Here is a 22,232-nt window from a genome sequence, read left to right as displayed (position 1 = left end):
TGCACAAAGACACACACTGTATATGTTGGCCTCTGAAGTCTTTGACTTGACAGTGTGTGCTGGGCCTTCCTCCTTCAAATACATCAATTGGACCTTTTCTTGTTCTCTCTCTTTGTGGTCACATCTGTCTGTTTCTTCACGTGCATCCTAGGTGCAGTTATATCAATTGTGGCATAAAATAATAGGAGTGTTAGTGACTTAACTGAGAGTTGTACTAAATATCCGCTTCCCACCACAGAATGTAATGAGTGCTGTCTCTCCCTCCCCCTCTTCCTCAGTCTAAAGGAATTCCTGCCCAAAGAGTACATCAAGCAGCGAGGAGCCGAGAAGCGAATATTTCAGGTACTGGAAATGTACAGAAGTGTGTCATTCCCCTCCCCGCCATCCTCATCTGTTCTGAGGACATGGAGTGCTGTGCCCCGTGCATGTCTGCATCTATAACGACTGATCGCTGACTCAAGAGGATGGGAGCGGGCAGCTCTACTCTGGGCAGATTTATCATCTTAATTCATACTTTCTTGCTAAAGGTTACTTAGCTCTTCTGAGAAATAAAATGTGCAAGCATTAATTTTCAAAGGTATTATCCTAGTAGCATTGAGTCAAGGCGATGGGCCATCAAGCTGCACTGGGGAAAGACACAAAGCCCCTTTGTCCCGAGATTTGGTTTTTGAAGCTAGACTTGGGGAGCTTGTACCTTTTGAAAATCTTGGATTATCTTTAAAGTCGGGGGCCTGTCTATCCTAGATAGTCGCCAAGGAAAGTCGGGCTGTTCATGTGACCTTGAAACACTCTTGTGAATCCAAGTCCTCGATAATCTTCGATTTTGAAATGGAAATAGAAACTATGATGTAAATTGTGGGTGTATAGAATGTTTTTATTCATTATCATTTGCAAACACTTTGATGTTCAGACATGTTTATGCCTTGCTCCATGAAAAAGATATATTCTGAATCTGTGTTAGAAGGGCCCCTACCTGTCCTTAGAGAGACATCTGTCTTGCTGTTGTTTAAAATACAAACCCTGAGCCCTTTGGGATATTGGGTCCTTTGAGGATGCTGTATTGGTGGGCATTCCTCTTGGCATGCTGCAGATGGTCATGGGCCCTTGCACTCAGCTGGAACCTACCTGGGAAGCCCTACACTTGACCTTCCATCTTGTGTTAGACCTCAGTCAGCACAAACCTGTGTCATGGGGGTGAGAGAGACTGATGTAGAAATGTCGCTCATACCTGCATACCTCACCTGTCAGGACCTCCTCTCACCGAGTCCACCTGATGGCAGGCTACAGTAACAGGTCCCCACCCCCACCCTCACTGTTGCTTTTACAGGAACATAAAAACTGTGGAGAGATGAGTGAAATAGAAGCCAAGGTGAAGTATGTGAAACTCGCCCGATCCCTCCGGACATATGGCGTGTCCTTTTTTCTGGTGAAGGTGAGTTGGCCAGGGTGGGTCTTCCCTCCTCTCTCCAGTAAAGAAGCTTGACACGGTTAGAACCTTAGCCTTGACAGATGCAGCACCTGGCCAGGTGTGACTTAAATCTTACCGCAGCACGTGAATTCAGGGCATGAGCACCCGGTTGGTGAGCGAGCCCGGCTGTTCCCATGATCCTCCAGTCAGCTCCATCTTGCTTGTGTCCCAAAGGAACAGTCTCACTGCTGCCATTCTGACATTCCTACAGGTCAACTCAGAGCCCTAGGGTCCTCTAAAATAAGTGGTCATGGTTGACCACTGGCGAGATTGAATTCACGTCATATATGTGACGTTAATTTATCCCCATCCTGAAACTGACCCTTTGTTAAAAAGAACTGAACTCTTCTCAGTGTCTGTTGGGGCTTGAGGGGTAGAGTGCTTTGTTCTCTCCCATTCAGTACACACGTTCTGACACCACTTGTGTTCTCTTGTGAGGAAACTGGGTCTATCTATCTACCAGTTCATCTCTGTCTGTCTGTGTCTAGCCACCCATCCATCTAGCCATCCATCTATCATCTATACCTATCTATATATTTATCACATCTATCTACTGATCTACATATCATTTGTCTACCTGTCTTCATCTTTATCTATACATTTATCATCTATCTACCTTTCATCTATCTCTGTCTGTCTGTCTGTCTGCCTATCTATCCATCCATCCATCCATCCATCCATCCATCCATCCATCCATCCATCCATCCATCCATCCATCCATCTATCTATCTATCTATCTATCTATCTATCTATCTATCTATCTATCTATCTATCATCTATTTTGAGACAGAGTCTTATTATGTAGCCCTGATGGTCCTCAAACTTGGAGAGGCTTTCGTCTGTCTCCTGAGTGCTAGGTCACCCCACCCCATGCTAAAGTTGTGTTAAAGCTTAGACATTTGTTCCCATTGTGGCTTTGCCACTTGCCATGTCCTCCTTAAGCAAGTTTATAGTCTCTTCATTTACAAAGGGAAAATATGATGACAAACTCTTGCGGAGCCCGAGGTCCATGAATGATGTCTGTTTTAGTGAGCATCAGGCCTGCTTTACGTGCACTGGTGTCAGTGTCAGGTGTGGGTACACATCTCAAAACATGCGTTCTTTGTGAGTGTGAGTATACACTGATGTTACTGATGACAGCTGTGTAGACATAAGTGTTTCAGCACATGCCACTTGAAAAGTCTGTCTTCCTGACAGTACTGAAAGCATAGCCATAAGTATAGATCACACGGGACAGTCATTCCCAGTGTCTTTTCATGTAACATACACAGACCTCTCAAAATTGTCTCTTCATGAGTCAGGTATGGTGACTATAATCCCAACACTTGGGAAAGGAAGGGCGATTAGGAGTTTCAGGTCATCCTTGGCTATGTTGTATGTTCAAGGCTACCTGTGATGCATGAGACTCTGACTCTATTATATGTTCAATTTCTGTTGTTGTTCTTTAAGTTCATGCATCCTGTAGTTGTATTTTATATATTATGAATAATTCACTTCCATAAAATCTATTTTCATACAAAGCTTTTATTTTTACGTGTGTGTGTGTGTGTGTGTGTGTGTGTGTGTGTGTGGTCGCTCATGCATGTATGTGTTAATGTACTGCCTGTGGAGACATTAGATTCCCTGGAGCCAGAGTCACACCTGAACTGGGTTCTTAGCAGCAAACCCAGGCCCTCTGCAGAAACTGTGCGCTCTTCACTGCTGAGCCATCTCTCTAGCCTCAGGCTCTGCCGTTTTAACTTCCACTAATTAATGGTCCCTTTCATACCTTCTTCAATTCTGAGAATTAATTTTTTAAAAACTGTTTGACACAATTGAAATTTTGTCTGCTAATTTTTTATGGTTTTAAATACTTTATGCAACATTTGGGGAGGTGGTTTTTGCTGAGTACAAGAACACTTCACAGATGGTAAATAAAGTTTTGACTGCCATATGAGCTCCAAATATTTATTTGCTAGTTCTTTGCTTCCTGCTCTTTTTTACCATGAGACATCTTGCTTGCACTTTTTTCCTTATCCTTCTATCCCTCCTTTGACTTGTATCTTCCCTATCCTGCTCAAATTCTCCCATCCCTCTCCCTCCCCCCTCCCTTCCCCCACCATGCTCCCTCCCCTCCATCTGTGTGTTGAGTTAAAGCTCTTTCTCTTCTCCTTTATACTGTTTTCAACGTTTCTGCTAGAACAATATTTCTTAACCAGAAGTCTCAAAAAATACCTACCTGTGTGTTCTTTCTAAATTATTAATATATCACAAGGTTTAGTTTAAGCATGAAGAATCTACCATTATATTTTGTAAATCTATTAAATGAGTCATTAATCTTGCTTTTAGAATCACCTGTAACCCCAGCACTTAGGAGCCTGAGACAGGATGATTACTATGAGTTCCCCCACCAATGTGGGCCCCATTTCAAGGAAACAAAACTGGGGATGGGGTGACTACCTATATGAAAACTAATAGCACCACACCGTGTACAGTGATTATGCACAGTGACAACGTTTCAAGTGCTAAATAACGCCCTAAAAACATTACCACAACGAGTCAAGACCAGCAGATGTACAAAAGCAAGGGCTGCAAGTGGAAGTGGATGCACAGATGTTTACTTAAAGGGGAAGGGTCCATACCTCTGCATAATGAGAAGATCCCGCTTGGACCGTTTGGGTTCACTTTAAGTACTTAAAATACTCAGTAGTGGGTTTCTCTCCAGTTCTGTCCCTGCTTTCTAACATAGTTTCAGAGCAACCCCTCCTGCTCCCCTTTAGGAAGCAGCACAGCTTTGTGAATCTATCCAGTATCCTGGTGTCCCCCTGCCCCATCCCTTTGTCTCAGTGTGCTATTCACCTGGCTTTCCAAAACGCCATACCCAGTTTGCAAACAAACCGGAGGTAAAACACACCCAAACTACTGTATTCTAGAAAGGCTGGTGGTGACCCCTGGCCTCCCTCGTTCCAGGAAAAAATGAAAGGCAAGAACAAGCTGGTTCCCCGCCTCCTGGGCATCACCAAGGACTCTGTCATGCGTGTGGATGAGAAGACCAAGGAGGTGCTGCAGGAGTGGCCTCTCACCACGGTCAAGCGCTGGGCAGCTTCACCTAAGAGCTTCACTCTGGTAGGAACAGCCAGGCACTGAGGGGACTGGTGTGGTCCTGGGTGGTATTGGAAGGCAGCCTGTGGGTATCATTGGTCTTTAAAGGACAGTGTGGAGAGAAATGGTGGCACAGTACTTGGGCATAGTGGGCACTGGAGCAGAAGTAAGGGGCTGAGCAGCTCTGGGGTTCTCCACGCACTGCTGCTTGTCACATTTCTTACCCAAGTCCTCTTGAGCACATGGATGGGAAAGTGGTGCTCTCCAGGAGGACTCTCAACCATGTGCTCCTGGTGATACCTCTTGTGTATCATGAAACTAAGGTTCATGTGTGAATCCTCCTCAGGTGTGTGTTTCCCAGCCAGCCTAGAGAGAATACAGGCTGTAGAAACAACAGAAGCAAGTTGGGCAAGAAGAAAAAATTTAAAAGTACTGGGAGTTGTCTTGGAATCTCTTTTCATGTAGACATTTTAAAATAAGACTTTTTTTTTTAAAGGTATAAAGGAGTTTGGAAACAATGATTGGAATACCTTGACAAAAAACATTGTCAGTCCATTGTTGCAGACAAATCAAGGCAAGAACTTAAAGTAAGGCATATACAGTCAAGAGCAGAGAGAGTAAACACGTGGAACATAGCTTTCATGTTCTCTGTTGCTCTCTCCATTCTTGTACTGTTCAGGACCCCTGTCTAGGGAATGATACTGCCCACAATGGGCTGGGTCTCCCTATAGCAATTAACAATCAAGGCAGTTCCCCACAGACATCCTCACAGGCCAATTCAATCTTGGTAATTTCCTAATTGAAGCTGTGTTTCAGGCGACTCTATCTTGACAGTTGACAGTTAAACATGGGACTAGAGAGACTTGGCAATGACCTAAGTTGGATTCTCAGCACCCACCTGGTAATTCGCAACCATGTGTTAACTACAGTTCTGAAAAATCTGATGCCTTCTTCTGACCTCCATGGGCACAAAGCACTCACATGGTACACATATACCCATGCAGGCAAAGTACTCATGCATAAAATAAAATAAATAAATCTTTTTAAAAAGTTTAAAGCAGAATAAATAAAAAAGTAAATAAAACTGACTTGCACCGTCATATAATTTGATCATAGAATGATAGGGCCAGGCTAGTTGAAAGGAATGCTTAGAATCTGCACGGTCCATAGTCCACTGCAGCTGCATGGACTCTACATAGCCCCCAAAACATGGGTGTTCGTTTTCAGAGCCACATCTGTCCTCTTCTTCCATTGTGAGAAGTAATGGAGTATTTTTAAATCTTAAAATCAGTATACATATATGCATGATATTTAGGAATGCTAGAAGAAAATTGCTTTGACACTTCAGAGTGGTATTTTGGGAAGGAATTTTAAATTATAACATCAGTATTCATTAGCCTGTTTAAGTACAATACCTCCATTCCTGTTGACTTCTAGAAAAAGCTAAGCAGCTGTGTGAGTAGCAACCATTCCGTCGTATAAAGCTTTCAAGTCTTTAGTGTGATTTTTTTCTCTATTGTTATATCAGTAAAGATGATTTATATTTAAAAAAAAGAAAGGCAGGCAGGAATAGGTAAGTTGGGGGAAATTATTTTTGTTATGCCTCTTTTAATATTGTAGTTGGTCTTACCAGAGTGCTTCTAAGTATTTTTAAAGAACAAAAATTTTATTTTACCAATGGGAAATATTTATAGCAAGCTTGGTAAATGACCTCAGCCAAAAGACAGAATTGTATACTGACATTTTCATGGAGGTGTAAAGTTAGGTAAGGCTTCCCATAAGGAATTCCTTCGTCCTTCTCTCAGCTTTTATTAACTTCCCAGCTTTTGGTGCTTTCCCAACTGACTGTCTGGGATTGATTTCTGCTTTGGTTCTCTCCTGGTCAGTTGTTTGTAGATCTCCCTGTTGTCTTTCTGTTATTGATTTCGAGTTTGATCCCATTATGGTCAGAGAACGTGCTGAGGACATTTTCAGGGTTTAGGGTTTTGTTTTGCTTTTCCTTTTAAGCTGTTATTTCATGTGTATGAATGTTTGTCCGCATATAATTACATATCCCATGTTTGCCTGATGCCATGTGGCCAGAAGAGGGTTCTAGATCCCCTGGAACTAGAAATCCAGACAGTTGTGAGCTCCCATGTGGGTGATGGGGAACCAATTCCAGGTTCTCTGCAGGAGTATCAAGTGCTCCTAACCACTGAGCCATCTCTCTAGCCCTCACCTCTTCTCCAATTATTTGTTTGTTTTGAGACAGGTGCTCACTGTGTAGCTTTGGCTGGACCGAAACTCACTAGTAGACCTGACTTACAGCTGCTGCCTGCCTATGCCCCACAAGAGCTAGGATTTGGAGTGTGCCAGCATGCCTGCCTCACTTTATCTTTCTGATACACTCAAGATTTGATGGTTTTCTCTGTAACAGCAGACAGCCATTTCTCTACATTGCTCACTATTACTTGGTGACCTTGATGGGAAGAAGCAGAAGCCACCAGGCCTGTGACACTAGGGAGGAAAGGAACTATACAGAAATTTACTGTGTTCAATGTTGAAATACAATGGCCCTTTTTTCCTGTCTGGAATGTCTGGGGCCCACTACTCTTCAGCTGCTGGTGGGGTTGCATCTCCTGTCTAGTTCTTCTCATCCTCTGGAAACGGTAGGGTTTCAGGAATGGCTTCTGCAAGGTATTCTGGCCTCTCCAGTTCCCTGCTTGGTGTATATGGGGTGCAAAAGAAAGTCTAAGACCACATTAGGTCTCCTTTGGTCCTAAGGCTCCAATCCTGTCTGTCTATCTTTATAGTTTCCAGAACCCCACTTCCTTTATTTTGATATGTATTTAAGCGTGTGTGGGGGTGAGAGGGATGGGGAGGTAAGAAGGCAACTTACCAAAGTCAGTTCTTTCCTTCCACCATGTGGGTTCCAGGGACTGAGTTCAGGTCTGAGCCTTGGACGGCATTTGTTTGTTTGTTTGTTTGTTTGTTTAAACCATCTACCATTGAATACCTTTTTAGAGTTCAGTTGTTCCTCAGAGTGGAGAGTGAGCCGGGTCACAGCTTTATGGCTGCTCTCTGTGTCCTCATGGTGTTTGGTAGATCTAATGCGGCTGTGTTTCTCCTGATGTGCTCTTTTAGGATTTTGGGGAGTACCAAGAAAGCTACTATTCAGTACAGACCACAGAGGGGGAGCAAATATCCCAGCTGATTGCAGGATACATTGACATCATCCTCAAGAAGGTATGTTGTGTTGAAGAAGACCAAGAAAATCAAGGCTGCTTTGGTGAAAGGCTCAATGACGAAGCCATGTTAAATGGGATCCTTGTTGGAACTGTTTGAGTGACAGATTGAGTCTTCAGCATTAAGATTGCTTGTGCATGAGATCTCTGACCCAGAATCCTCTGAGCATGTCTGATTTTGTCATATATATTAATTACTACTGGGTAAGGAGCAGTGGTCTGTGTTCCACTTTGACTTCTATTGCTATGATAAACACACTGACCAAAAGCAACTAAAGGAAGAAGGTTCATTTGGCTTCCACTTCTATTTGCAGTCTATCCTGCAGGGAAGTATGGGTTAGAAGCCCAGTGGGAACTTGTAAGTCAGGCCACTTGCTATCCTATATACACAGCATTCCCTCCAACCAGGGAGCTCACAGCTAAGGAAGGAGAGCAGAAACCATGGCGGGAGCTGCTTGATGATTGGTGTGAGCTCATACTCGGCCGTCCCCCTTATGCAGCCCAGCAGATGGGACCACCCGTTGGTGACCTCCTAAGTCAGCCAACAGTGACAGCATTCTCCTACAGGAATACCCACAGGTCACACTGTTCTAGGGAATCCCTCAAGGTGCCTCAAGTTGATAGAGCTAGCTAGGACTGTCTCGTCCTGGTTCTTCAGAGTCTTCTTCTCTGCATAGGATTTTTGCTTTCCCTACTTGGTGGAAACCCAAGGTGGTGAACTAAAGTGTGCCTTGTGGTTTCCATGAGTTTTTGTTCTTACCAAACATAATGACCCCACGTGCCATAGCAGCATATAGGAAATCAGACGTTTTAAGGCTTCCCCATACAATCCATTCAAAAGGCATATTCTGCTAGGATATTAATAAATGTGACTGACTTTTTGCTGTGTAAGCAATGGTAAACTCAAGACTTGATCGATTTGCACATTAAGTCCCGGGTTTCTGCTTTTTATTGGCGTCATGCTTTTGTGCTTTATTAACTCTCCAGTGCTCGGAATTCGCAGTCAACTTGAGTATGTTGTTTGTGCCCCTTCAAACGTTCTTTTCAGTGGTCCTGTGTAAAGATTTGCTGATGTTCATTGTTGTGTCTGTTTTACCTCCAGAAACAAAGCAAAGATAGATTTGGGCTGGAAGGGGATGAGGAGTCAACTATGTTAGAAGAGTCAGTTTCCCCAAAAAAGTAAGTATCCAGGGTGCTAGGGATCTGCCTCCTCCTGAGGTGACATGGTGATGGGTTAGTCAAGGCTCGCTCTTCGGTTATGGCCCCTAGATGATCTGTGCATGTGATACAGCTGTCCTGTGTGGGTGCTGAGCATTTCATGGGGACCCTGTGCAGGGCATGGTGTCCACCTCCATCTTGGAAGCAGTCAGCTTTCCTGGGTCCTGCTCAGCTTCTCTGATGTAAATTTCATGGATCAGGTTATTACCTTGAAATCTGTAACTTGGCTTCTGTTTGATGCAGTCCTAGGATTTCGGAGGCTGGCCGGTGGTGTGGTGTACATAAAGCACCAACTCCATGCCACACCCTTCTCACGGGCCGTGAGACAGCAAAGAGACAGGGCTAAGAATGCACTCTTGGAGCTGGAGAGGTGGCTCAGTGAGCACTGGCTGCTCTTCCAGAGGACCTGGGTTCATCATGGCTGGGATATGGCAACTGTTTACATGGCCTATAACTTGGGTTCCAGGGGAATTGATTGGTCAGGCTTCCACGGGCACCTAATGCAAGTGAGATACTCACTCGTACAAGCAAATGCTCATGGCGTATAAAATTACACAAACACTGTTTTTAAAGAAAAAGGGGAAAAAATTACTGACAGGAACCATGCTAGGGGTCTGTTCATTCGTGCTGGCCTTGAATTTTCTACCTTGACAATCCCATGTAGAAACCAGGAATCATAGTAATATCACCTTGTTACGTGTGCTCTTCATGATGGAGTCACAAGTAACACACACGAAACACTGACACATTTTGTCTGCTGTTGTAAAGATTCTTGTTATTTTAAATTCAAAACTTGGGGCTGAAAAAATAGTTTGGCTGTGAAGAGTGCTTGCTCCTCCCACAGAGAACCAGAGTTTGGTTTCCAGCAAACTAGGCTGCTCACGACCTGGAAGGACTGCGTCTCCAGGGGATCTGACTCCCTCTTTCAGGCCTACAGGCACTTGCATATCACATGTACACACACACACACACACACACACACACACACACACAATAAACATAAAATGAACTCTTTTGATTCAGAACTCTTAGCTCCACTTATTAATGAGAAAATGGATTTAACAAAAAATAAGAAATACCTAGTAAGCACTGCTAGCTGAGAAATCTCCACAGACACTCTTGTGTTAGGCAGACCTGTGGTATCTGCTCTTGTCTTTGTTTTCATTCTGTGTGACCAGCATGCTCTCATTTGATCCCAACACAGCTCCTATGTTAGAGGAAGGCAGATGTTGTCCCTCAGACCTTGGTTCCCTGTAAGTAAGTACACAGGTTGGAGCCAAACTGGCCCCAGCACCCTTCAAGGCTATTGTATGCTATGGAGGAGTCTCCTAAGTCCTCGGAATGACTGATGTCCACCAGCTGGGAAGTCTTAAGTCCATGCTTCCCGTCAGAGTGAGATGTTTGTTTGATGGCATTGTTAGCACTTATGCATCCCACAAGGAGAGCCCAGTAGGTGTGGGAATGCAGCGTGCCAGGCCCCACTGTCTAGCCTCTCTGACTTCTCTGTTGTTTAGTGTCTCATCACGGACCTATGTCAAGATGAGCAGGTTGTTGGCTGAGGTGTAAGAAAGCAGCCTCCAGACCTCCTCTCCCTGGTGTCATCGACTCTGAACACCTTTAAAAGGATGTTTTAAATTTATTCTTTACAGTTTTGTTCAGATGTATTATTTCTTTTGCTCGTATTCTCCCCACAACCCCTTCTTTTACCCCACCTTCTGGTCCCTGTGAACCCGCATTCCCTTTCAAGTCTCTCTCCTACTTTCAGGCCTTTTTAAAATGACCTACTGAATGTGACTAGAGTTGCTTACACGAGCAGGGGTGTGGGGACATAGACAACTTACTACTGTCTGTACCACCAAAGAAAACCAACTCTCGCGCCCTGAGCAAACATCAGCTCCCAAGGGCTCCACAGCTAGTAGTGGGGTCTCATAAGCTCCATGCGAGAGGCTGAGAGGCTCATTCTTGTGCAGCTGCCATGCAGCACACCGGCCTCGCAAGTGCAGCAGCCATGACAGGTCCAGTAGACAGCGTTTTACAGCACTCCTCCCATCCGATTGCTATTTTACACTCTTCCCTCTTCTGTTTCCATGATGGTCTCTGAGCCTTGCCCCCAAACAAGGGCTGAGGTGATATAGATGGTCTTTTTAGGTTTGAGTTCTAGACAGTTGATTATTCTCCACACTCCGAGCTGTCAGGACCCACCTCTGCGCACATTTTTTTTTTTTTCCGGAGGTGGGGACCGAACCCAGGGCCTTGCGTTTGCTAGGCAAGCGCTCTACCACTGAGCTAAATCCCCAACCCCACATTTTTGACTCTCTACAGACGTCTGTTGCTCGAGATGCCAATTTGGTTAAAAGGAATGGTCTAAGATTGAGCCTGCCTCTTGGTATAAAAGTCCCCTTTCTTCACCTCTCCTGTATTCCCCAGACCCTCCTCATGGCTTCTCCACTTGGTTCCTGAAAAAGGACTGCCCTCTGTCTAGCTCCTTACTTATACATGTGCAAAGTCACCTACCACTCATTCTAAAAATCTTAAGAAAGGGTGTGTGTGTGCGTGTGCGTGTGCGTGTGCGTGTGTAAATCCTAATCTCTGTTGGAATCTTGTGGGAAAGACGTAAGTCTCTCAAGCCACCAGAGATGACAGATGTGGTCAGTGGACTTGAACTTGTGAGACTAAATTAGATCTATCACTGCCTAGAATGGAAACCTGTTGGATAATGTTCTTTCCATATGATTGAACAAGTGATACGCAGCCTAGCTTAACCTTCCTTCAAACTGTCATTGTGATAGGACTGCCGTTTGTTCTGTCCTAACAGCAAATGAATTGTATAATTCCAGGACACTACCAATGGAGACCCTGACCCTGGTCCTGACTGGATTCACCTGAGGTGCCTCCACTTAGCAGCCCGGTGTCGCTCTTTACTCCATGCCCACCGTGTGTGCTTTTTAAGTGACCTCCCCAATCTAGGGCAGTGCACATTGTCGACATCTTCCTGCTGTACTGTACTGCACTCGAGTGTCTGCCTCCCACTGACCGCCATCTCTTCCACAGATCTACCATCTTGCAGCAGCAGTTCAACCGCACTGGGAAGGCAGAGCATGGTTCGGTGGCACTGCCAGCTGTCATGCGCTCTGGCTCCAGTGGGCCTGAGACTTTCAATGTTGGCAGCATGCCGTCCCCCCAGCAGCAGGTCATGGTCGGACAGATGCACCGAGGACACATGCCTCCGCTGGTGAGACTTCCTGATTACTTGTCTGTTAACCCCTGGTCCCCTAGAGATGGTGAACCCTCTGCCTCCCATCTGAGCCACGAGTCATCAATGAATGGTGTATCCCTATAATTTGACTAATTGCTCCTCTCTAGACTCAATGGCCAGAGATCGAGGGACCCTGTATTTAGTTACACTTCTCATTGCAATTACAAAATACCTGACAAAAGCAACGTATAGGAAGAAGTATATGTTTCGGCTCACACACTGAGAGGACGCTCCATGGTGACAAAGAAGAGGTGGGCAAGAGTGTGAGGCAGCTGATCACGCTGGACATCACGTTAGGAAGCACAGAGGGGTGAATGCTGACGCTCAGCCTTCATTTTAACGTAGTCCAAGATCCGGACCTGTGGAATGGTACCCCCCTCATTAGAGAGGCTCTTTCCACTTCAATTAACCCAGGCCAGGAATTGGTCTTCCCTCACAGACCTGCCCAGAGGCTGGTTTCCAAGGTGACTCTCTACTCAAGTTGCCAATAGAAATTAACTACCACGAACCTCTTTATGCTGTAGAAACAGACCCCAGTGCCCCTACAGCAGCTTCAAGCTGACTAGCCCTAATACCCTCATAAAAAGGGGGAAATGGGCCAGTCATCTGTGAGCTGCCTTTGTAAATTAGTCTTGTCGAACCCTTTCTAATTCTTCTGATTCAGCACTGTTCAGGCCTGCCTTGAGCCCTCGCTATCGGGCTGGTTTTGAGACCTCAAGAATTATCAAAAGTTGGGATTTCATTCAACCGTAAAAGAGCATGTCGCCTCTAAGTTTGGGCAGAGTCCTGGAGTATGGTCAAGAGTCCTTCTTATTAAACGCCATCTGTGTTCTGTGCATGAGATCTTTTATCCACAGTACTCGGATCAGCTGTATCCCCTGAACTCCCCTGTGAAGCCGCTCGTCAGCCTCCTCGTCTGCTAATTAAGCTCTCTACACCCTTCTGATTATGAGCCCTTCACTGCAATCACCTTCGCTTTGTGTCCTATTAATATAATGTGCTATTTCTAGCCCTCAGGTTGAAATGGGAGCTAGTTCAGGTGCGTAATGAGATGTGCTCTTGACTGAGAAGGTTTAGTTTTGTTCTGTTGTGCGAGGAGGCCCCGTCGGTCCCCAGATTCTGCTCACCACCGGTGTTCATCTGCCTTCGCAGACTTCGGCACAGCAAGCCCTTATGGGGACCATCAACACAAGCATGCACGCTGTCCAGCAGGCTCAGGATGACCTCAGTGAGCTCGACTCACTGCCACCTCTCGGCCAAGATATGGTAAATATCCATCCGCGTGTCTGATCCTGTGTCTCTGCCCTCGTTCAGAACAAGGTTACATGCTCAGTCGGTTTCTGCCGGACGAAGCTGTTTCCAGCTAGCTGACAAAAGAAATCTATGTGTTTTGATGTGGGTTGGGTCTTTGATTCTCTATTGCACTCACAGAGAAGGAGAACTGCTGTGCTGGGGACTCAGATCCTGGAGCCGGCTGATCCTAGCTCCTCCATTCACTGCTGTAGGAGTCTGGGCGTCTTACCACCCCAAGCCTTTCCCCTGTCATCTGCAAACAAGGCTGATGGGAAGGAGTGATGATCTAATTCTTAGCATGAGCATCTAATAAGAGTTCAACTCAGGTAGCTGGCTTGTCATTTTAAACACTGCCAGCAGCTCCCAGATTTCAATACACAATGGGACCTCATGGGTGGCTTGTTAAAACTTATCTCTGGGCCCTAGCCATTATCTTCAATTGTGCTCTGTTCTTAGCATGTGTTTTTGATCTAGTGGGTATGGGAGTGGGGGTGTCTTGGAATATGTGTTTGCAACACATCCCCAGAGGTGCTGATGCTACTGTCTGGGTATTTTGTGTTTTGTGGACACCAGGCTTACAGCAGGGTGAGGTAATGAGCTCCAAGGCCCTCTGGTAGCTTCTGCTGCAGCAGCCGAGAATCAGTTCTTGTCTCCTACTTCAGGTTGTGGTCTGCAGGACAGCAGCACTGATATCCAGATTCTTAGGAGAGAAGCAGAAATCACAGATCACAGCAGCTGTCCCTGTGATTTGTAGGCATTGCTAAACTTTGAAAAGCACCAGCTAGCAAGCTTGCTCCCCACCACCACCACCACTGCCTTCTTCTACCCTCTCCTTCTTCCTCTGCATCTAAGCCACCTGCAGAGCAGCACAGATCTCAGGTTACACAAATTAGCCTCTGTGGGCAGGGCTGGGCCTCAGCAGGGGTTTGGCTGGTTTTTGTTTTCCTCTTCATATCTATCTAGATAATTTCATATCAAGATCTAGATGTAGATATCTAAAGATACAGAGATAGTTTTTTTTTTTTAACTTTACATTCTGTTCACATCTTCCCTGTCCCTCCTCTCCTCCAAGTCCTTCCCTCTCACCTCCCCTACCTACCCCCCATCCTCAGAATAAGGGAAGCCTCCCATGGGTGTCCACCTGCCTTGGCATATCAAGTTACAGTAGGACTAGGAGCGGCTTCTGTTATGGCTAGGCAAGGCAGGCGGCTCAGTTGTGGGGAAGGGATCCAAAGGCAGGCGACAGAGACAGCTGCTGCTGTTAGGGGTTCCACATGAAGACAGATACACAATTGTGACATATGTGCAGAGGCCCTAGGTCCATCCCACAGATGCTCTCTGTTTGGTGATTCAGTCTCTGGGCTCCTGTGGGCTCAGGTTAGTTGATTCTGTATGTTTTCTTGTGGTGTCCTTGACCTCTCTTGATCCTTCACACCCCACCCCCCTCCGTAGGATTCCCCAAGCCCTGTCTAAAGTTTGGCTGTGGGTCTCTGCATCCGTTTCCACCAGTTGCTGCGTGAAGCCTCTCAGATGACAGCAATGCTGGGCCCCTACCTGCGAGTATAGCAGGATTTCATTAATGGTGTTTGGGTGGGCTCTCTCTCATGGCATGGGTCTCAAGCTGGGCCAGTTCCTGGTTGGTCACTCCCTCAACTTCTCCATCTTTACCCCTGCACATCTTGTAGGCAGGACAAATTGTGGGTGTAGGGTTTTTTGGCTGGGTTGATGTCACAGTCCCTTCATTGGAAGTCTTACAAGTTACAAGAGATGGCTGGTTCAGGATCCGTCCCCTCCATTGCTAGGAGTCTTAGCTAGGGCCACCCTTACAGATTCCTAGGAGTTTCCATTGTTCTGGGTTGTCCCAGAGATACCTCCTCACCAATGCTAGTTCTCTCTTCCTATATCCTCTCCCTCCATCCTCCCTCCATTTGACCACCTGTTCCCATCCCCACCCTTCCCCCACTCAGTTCCCTCCATCCATCCCCAATGTCTATTCCACTCCCCCTTCTCAGTGAAATTCAAATGCTTCCCTCTCCCCCACCCCGATCTCCTTGTTACTTCGTTTCTTTGGGTCTGTGGACTGTAGCATGGTTATCCTGTACTTTATGGCTAAGTGGGTGTATACCATGTTCCGGGGTGCAGTCACAGTAAACAAACAAAAACAAAAACAAAAAACCAACGCTACTATAAGATAGACATTGCAGGGCTAGAACCAAGATGCATTCTGTAGCCTCGACTCATCGAGCAGGAACAGCATCAAAGCTGTCCCTGAATTCTGTTTCCCTCTCTATACTGCTATGTGTGGAGGTTGTTACTGTCCTCGGTACCATTTCTCTCAAGTCCCTGAATTCTGTATATATTTTGCTCAGGGAATGCCAGAGCGGGAATAAATAAGTGGGCTTCCCTATCCAGAATGCTTGGGAGATAAAATATGAGGAGGTGACTGTCCCAGTTCACCGGTTCTTGAAGATGGGATGCAGCCTGAGCCTAGAGCAGTGTCTTTCCCGCAAGCCATCATTATCAGTGTGAGTGCTAGCAGGCACATCCAAACTTTTGACACAAGCGAGTTATAAAATAATAATTGATAAATAAGTCACCCATACAAATCTCATAATGTTTTAGATAAATTTACGTTTTCGTATTGAGCTATCATCAGTCACTTGTAGCCAACAGTCTTCAGGTTGGACATATCTGATGGGTTGAAACAAAATACAAGAGCTAGAAATGTCTTTTGAGTTTCTGTAGTAGGAGAAAGGTAAGGCCCAGGATCTGGGTAATAATTTGCCATTGTCCTGTCACCTGATAGAGATAAAGCAGGCACAGAGCCTTAGCCCATCTTCCCAGGTGTACTGGGAAAAAATACTACCTGCATATGGCCGTGATATTTGATTTTCTTCATGATAGTTCAAGTCATGTCAATTGGGAAAACTTCGGTGTTGGTCACAAACCCTTGTGAGCTGACCCACCCAAAGCTCTAACTCTGTTCCCTAAGAAAGCAAAGTAGAAATTACTACCAAGTGGTAATGTTAGTCTAAGTACCAAGTTATTATGTGACATTGAGTTTATTAACATATCCTAATTACATATAATACTGAGTTTCATTGTGAAATTTTCCTGTGTATATATATCCTTTTATCATATTTGCCCCCATTGCCCCCTCCATTCTCCCCCAATTCCTTTTGAGCCCATTCATTGCTTGGTCATCTTGTGTGTTGTTGTTATTGTTGTATGAATTAGTGAGCCTAATCAGGGTTACTCATAGGAGCAGGTTAAGGGCTCCTTATTGTAGCAACCACCAAAGAAAATATCTCTCCTCTCCCAGCAACCATTATCTGCCTGTCATTCCTCAGCATGGGGCAAGGCCTTGTGAGTCTTTGTAGCCTCCCTGGTGGACCCAGTCTTGTACAAAGCTATTTCAAGGATTCTCGCTGCTGAAAGTCCCAAGAGGGCCATGGTCATGTTGTGCCCAGAGGACAGCATACTATAGCACTCTACTTCTTGCTTTTCTATAGCTGTGACCCCATGGCCAAAGGAATTTATAAAAAGACACATTTAAATAGGCTTATGGTTTCAGAGAGTTAGAGTCCATGATGCCGGAAAGACTGCATGGTACAGGAACAGCTGAAACTCCATCTTGAGCTGCAAGCAGGAGGTAGAGAGAGGCTCTTTGGGTCTTCTGAAACCTCAAAGCCCTCCTCCAACAAAGGCAGACCTTCTAACCCTTCTTCAAACAGTTTCTTCTAACTGGGGATTGGGTATTCAAACATAGAACCTGTGGGGGACATTCTCATGCAAACCACCATAGCACTCCTCTCTCCAGCTTTTACAGTTTTTCTTCCCCCTCTTCTGTGATGTTCCCTGGATCTTAGAGGAAGTGATATAGGTAATCTTTGTTTCTTTCTCAGGTGCCTTATCTAGATATAGCCATATCAAATTATTTTTCCTAAGCGTTATAAGCATTCTTTAATTGCAGTATAAGATACAGAGAAAGTATCCTTTTCAACATCTCTACACACACAAGAAAGCCTGTCCAGGATATTCTTTACGATGACTTGGGCATTTTCAGTGCTGGCCTAGGAAGGAGAGTACAGCCAAGTGCTGGTCTCATTGTATGGCTTAACTTCCCTGGTCTCCAGGGCAGTGCAGGGCTGTGACTGTGTTGTTTCATTGTCTGGCTTTGCAGGCATCTAGGGTATGGGTTCAGAACAAAGTGGATGAATCCAAGCATGAAATCCACTCTCAAGTCGATGCTATCACAGCTGGTACAGCTTCAGTTGTCAACCTCACAGCTGGTAAGTCCCTGAGTCATTGTACTGGTGTGTGCGTGTAATGCGTGTGTGTGTGTGTGTGTGTGTGTGTGTGTGTGTGTGTGTGTGTGTGTGTGTGTGTGTATGTGTGTGTGTGTGTGTGTGTGTGAGTGTGTGTGTGTGTGTGTGTGTGTGTGTGTGTGTGTGTGTGTGTGTGTGTGTGTGTGTGTGTGTGTGTGTGTGTGTGTGTGTGTGTGTGTGTGTGTGTGTGTGTGTGTGTGTGTGTGTGTGTGTGTTCGTTCATTCTTTCATTGAAGCAACTGAGAAAACAGGCTAATTTGGGATATCTGCCCTGCTTTAAGCATTTGCTCGAAATGATCTAAGATGAATGTAAGAAGGATCTCATGCCTGTTTGTTGATGTCAGGTATCAGTAGTCAGGACTTAGTTATTGTGTCTTACTGCCCACCAGCATGTGAGCATACTTGAAAGTCTCTGGGGGCAGTGTCTCCTTTGGAGAGTGTACAGTCTAGAAAGCGTCTGGAGGTGTCAAGCATCATCCTTTGTCTATCTGGTCCAGGAGTTGTGTCTTCTGGGGTGGCCTGACTACCAGCCTCAGCTCGTCAGGTGAGAGCCAGGAAGTACCCGGGCTTTTGTCTGCGGTGTTCTGGTGTTTTCAGGAGCAGAGTGACCCCTGGAGTGGGGTCACGGGATGCAGGCTCATGCTTCAGAATCTGAGCTGTGTATATTTGTGTGTGGAGGTCAGAGAACTACTTCAGATGTCTCTCCTCCAGCAGTCCTTTTTGTGTTGAGATGGGTATCTCCTTGGCCTGAAACTCTGCATGTAATCGGGACCAGCTGACCAGCAGGCCCAGGGCTCTGTCTCTACTCCACCAGCATTGGGATTACAAGTTTATACCATCATGACTTTATTTTATTTTATTTTATTTTTGATGTAGGTTCCAGGGATTGAACTTGGGTCTTTGTATTTGCAAGGAAAATGCTTTGCATTGTTGTTTAGTTCTTAGTTACATTACATCAGAGTGAAGTGCACATGTGCACATGAGGAGAACGGAGGATGAGTTTCGGGAGTTAGACCGCTCCTTTCACTGGTACGCTGTGCAGAACTTGTCAAGCACCTTTACGCACTGAGCCATCTTACTGGCCACTACTTTGAATTTTTTCTTAATATATATTTTTTGAAAATCTTATATCAGAGCATACCATATTTTTATCATTTCCAACCCTACCCCTAACTCCAATTCGTTCTAGTCCCCTCAAATTCAAGACCTTTGCTTTGGAATTCTAAAGGAGCCTTGTTCACTGTTTCAGTATGTGAGACCTCCAGGTGAGAGGAGTTTATTGAAGACATTGGAGTCAGGGTGATGTCCATTTCACTGAGCTCCTCAGAGTTCTATATTTGTTACCTGCATGATGGTGGGGCACGGGCCCCTGCCAGTGGGAGTTTTGAGAAAGTTTCATCAGGCCTGCGTACCTCCTGCCAAGCTAGACCCTCCTCGTCTGTCACCACTCTCCTTTGGTCTTGGTCTCAGGTGACCCCGCAGACACTGACTACACAGCCGTGGGCTGTGCAATCACTACAATTTCTTCCAACCTGACCGAAATGTCCAAGGGGGTCAAGTTGCTGGCGGCCCTCATGGACGATGACGTGGGCAGTGGGGAGGACCTTCTCAGAGCTGCCAGGACCCTCGCCGGGGCCGTGTCTGATTTACTGAAGGCTGTGCAGCCTACTTCTGGAGAGGTGAGCCCAAAGATACTTAGTTAACTCAGATGAGACATGTATCCCTTCAGTTCTGTGTAGCTCTGGCATCCTGAAAAGTTCCTACTATTCTGAGAAGATACCACAGGGTAGTAGCGAGAGTTAGTGAAATGGGTCAGGGGTGGGAAGGGGGATGCTCCGAGTAGAAAACCATTCTGACTGAACACAAAAGGCATACCTATAGGTTTGCAACTGAACCTCTGTATAAACCAGCTTTGTTCTAATTGTTCAAGACCCATTCCATTCATTTCACGCACATCCACCTGTTACTGGATGATGAGAATTCCCCTTGCATCTCACCAGGATATATTTTTATAATCTCCTATCTGGCATACAACTGGAGGTCTTCATCTGTGTGGAGGAGGAGCTGTTCTGTTGGATTCCTCATGAGACTGATATGTGGTGAGACGTGGGAAGAAATTCTTTTTCCTTCCAACCAGATCGTGTTCTCTGTTTGCAGCCTCGACAGACTGTTTTGACTGCTGCGGGAAGCATTGGCCAAGCCAGTGGAGATCTCCTGAGACAGATCGGAGAGAACGAGACGGATGAGAGATTCCAAGTAAGACATCTGTAGCTCCCCAGTCTTGGAAACGTGTCTGAGGGAGGAGTCTGACCTCACAGGGAGGATGTATCACAAGCCCGGTCTTACTAGGGTTGTTGAGAGTAAAATCCAAGGAAACGATTTGAGTAGGGAGGTCTTTCAGTGTCAATTAAATGTATCTATTTTTAATGGGAAAAAAACAGGTCACTGATATTATGTATCATCCTCTAAAACCCTTAGCCTTTCTGCTTGTTCACCAGTTTCTTGGACGTTTTATAAAAGTAGATACAGTAATTGTGAATCCCTTCCTATTTGCCACCCAACCTCCTTACCATTCTCAGCAAGTCTTGTTTTATTTTGTGGGGAGTAGTTTTCAGTGGATTCTCTCTTTCTGTCGTCTTTGTGTGTGTGTGTGTGTGTGTGTGTGTGTGTGTGCGTGTATTGGGGTGTTGGTGTGCTTGCGTGTATGAGCACATGTATGTGGACACCCGAGATCAGCCTCTGATGTCATTTCTCAGGATGCCGTCCATTCTGTTTTGGGTTTTGAGAATTTGGGGGTTGTTGCTTGAGGCAGGCTGACTAGAAGTCAAGCCCGAGAGATGTGCATCTCTCGGCTTCCCTTGTACTGCAGTTACAAGCGTACACCACTGTGCACACTGAGCTGTATCTCCAGCCCTGGCCTTTATTTTTTAGAAATATTTTCTGTATTACTGCTTTTCTTTAAGTAGGATCTGCGTATCTAACTCAGGCTAGTCCTACACGCACTGGATGCCCGAGCTCAGATCTTGTCGTGTATGAAGGCCGAGAGTGTGGGACCCAGACCGAGAAGTCATTTTGTGATCCTGAGTTTCCAATACCAGAGTCTTACACTGCGTGTCCCCTGCTGAGCAGCTGTTGCTACTGTTTGCAGCTGGCTTGATTCACTGCCAGTTTCGCCACATTGAAGCTCGGACAGTATCTCAGCTTGTCTGCCTCTCCTAACCTCACAATCGAAGTGTTAAAGACTAAGGCTGTAGGCCAGGGCGCACTCTGCTCATATACTTGGGGCCAGGAACCCTTACTCTTCTTTTAAAGTCTCTTGATTTTGCAGGTAATACTTAAGTCCATCCTGATGAGAGTTTTAAATTTCTAAGCTATGCTCTCTGAAGGATTCCCTTATCCAAATTATCAAATTCATTGTATGATGATTCAGTTGAATTTCACTACACTTTATTTTTTTACTCTTTATTTCTTTTCTTTTTGTTTATGCAAATGTGTGTATCTCTGTGAGCACACAAGTGTACGAGGGTACCCTCAGGAGGCCAGAAGAAGGTATCAGATCCCCTGGAGGTAGAGTTCCAGTCAATTTTGAGCCACCCAAAATGCGTGGTGGGAACTGAACTCAGGCCCTCTGCGACAACCACAGCAATCTGAACGGCTGCGCTGTTTTTCAGCCCCTTTTCTTCCGTCTTTGCAGTGTGTTCTCAGGTAGCATGAGCTCGCTGCAGCCTCACTCTGTACCTGAGGGTCACCTTGCCCTTCTGTTCGCCCTGCCCTCTTCTCCTACATGCTGTCATTATGTGTGTGTTCCACTGTGCTCTGAGTAGGTTGTCTTGGGAGCCGATCACAAATCTCCATGCGGACTAGGTTCTCCGCTAACTGAGCTGTGTCCCCAGCCCTGGCCTTTACTTTAAAGAAAACGTTCTCTGAATTACCGTATCCTAATGCAATATGTAGCTCTGTGTGAAACACTGATTCCGAGATCAGAAATCACAAAATTTCAAATGTACAAGAGCTGACATCACATACACCACCAAATTCAGGAAAAAAAAACTTCTTTAAAAAAAGATTTGTTTTTTTTAAAAGTTTGCTTGTTCAAGCTCTCTGTCTTCATGCACCACTGTACAGAGAGGGCATCAGATCCCACTACAGATGCTGTGAACTATTATGTGGCTGCTGGAATTGAGCTCAGCTCTGGAAGAGCAGCCAGTGTTCTAAAGCACTGAGCCATCTCTCTGACCTGAAAAAATAGACATCTTTTTATCAACTGCTTGATACTCTAAATACATCCTTCCCACAATGCAAGAGGATGCTTGCTTTTTTTGTTTTGTTTTGTTTTGTTTTTTGCTACTTCACCTTTAACCACC

At 45.5% G+C, this 22,232-nt stretch overlaps 1 protein-coding gene across 1 annotated transcript in view; it reads left to right on the top strand.

The window, feature by feature from the left end:
• The window catches only part of Tln2 (talin 2), a 237,056-nt gene that overhangs the window by 84,053 nt on the left and 130,771 nt on the right, over positions 1–22,232 (top strand). Inside the window, exons 8-17 of the mRNA XM_032911227.1 lie at positions 279–342; positions 1,328–1,432; positions 4,418–4,573; positions 7,673–7,774; positions 8,876–8,952; positions 12,043–12,223; positions 13,400–13,513; positions 17,724–17,832; positions 19,339–19,547; positions 20,026–20,124. Of these exons, the coding sequence (XP_032767118.1) occupies positions 279–342; positions 1,328–1,432; positions 4,418–4,573; positions 7,673–7,774; positions 8,876–8,952; positions 12,043–12,223; positions 13,400–13,513; positions 17,724–17,832; positions 19,339–19,547; positions 20,026–20,124 (1,216 nt within the window). The remainder of the gene's footprint in view (positions 1–278; positions 343–1,327; positions 1,433–4,417; positions 4,574–7,672; positions 7,775–8,875; positions 8,953–12,042; positions 12,224–13,399; positions 13,514–17,723; positions 17,833–19,338; positions 19,548–20,025; positions 20,125–22,232) is intronic.

This window comes from Rattus rattus, chromosome 8 (genome assembly GCF_011064425.1).
Source record: "Rattus rattus isolate New Zealand chromosome 8, Rrattus_CSIRO_v1, whole genome shotgun sequence".
Classification (NCBI taxonomy): domain Eukaryota; kingdom Metazoa; phylum Chordata; class Mammalia; order Rodentia; family Muridae; genus Rattus; species Rattus rattus.
The sequence above is the reverse complement of the archived record's forward strand: the minus strand, read 5'-3'. Positions and strand labels throughout refer to the sequence as shown.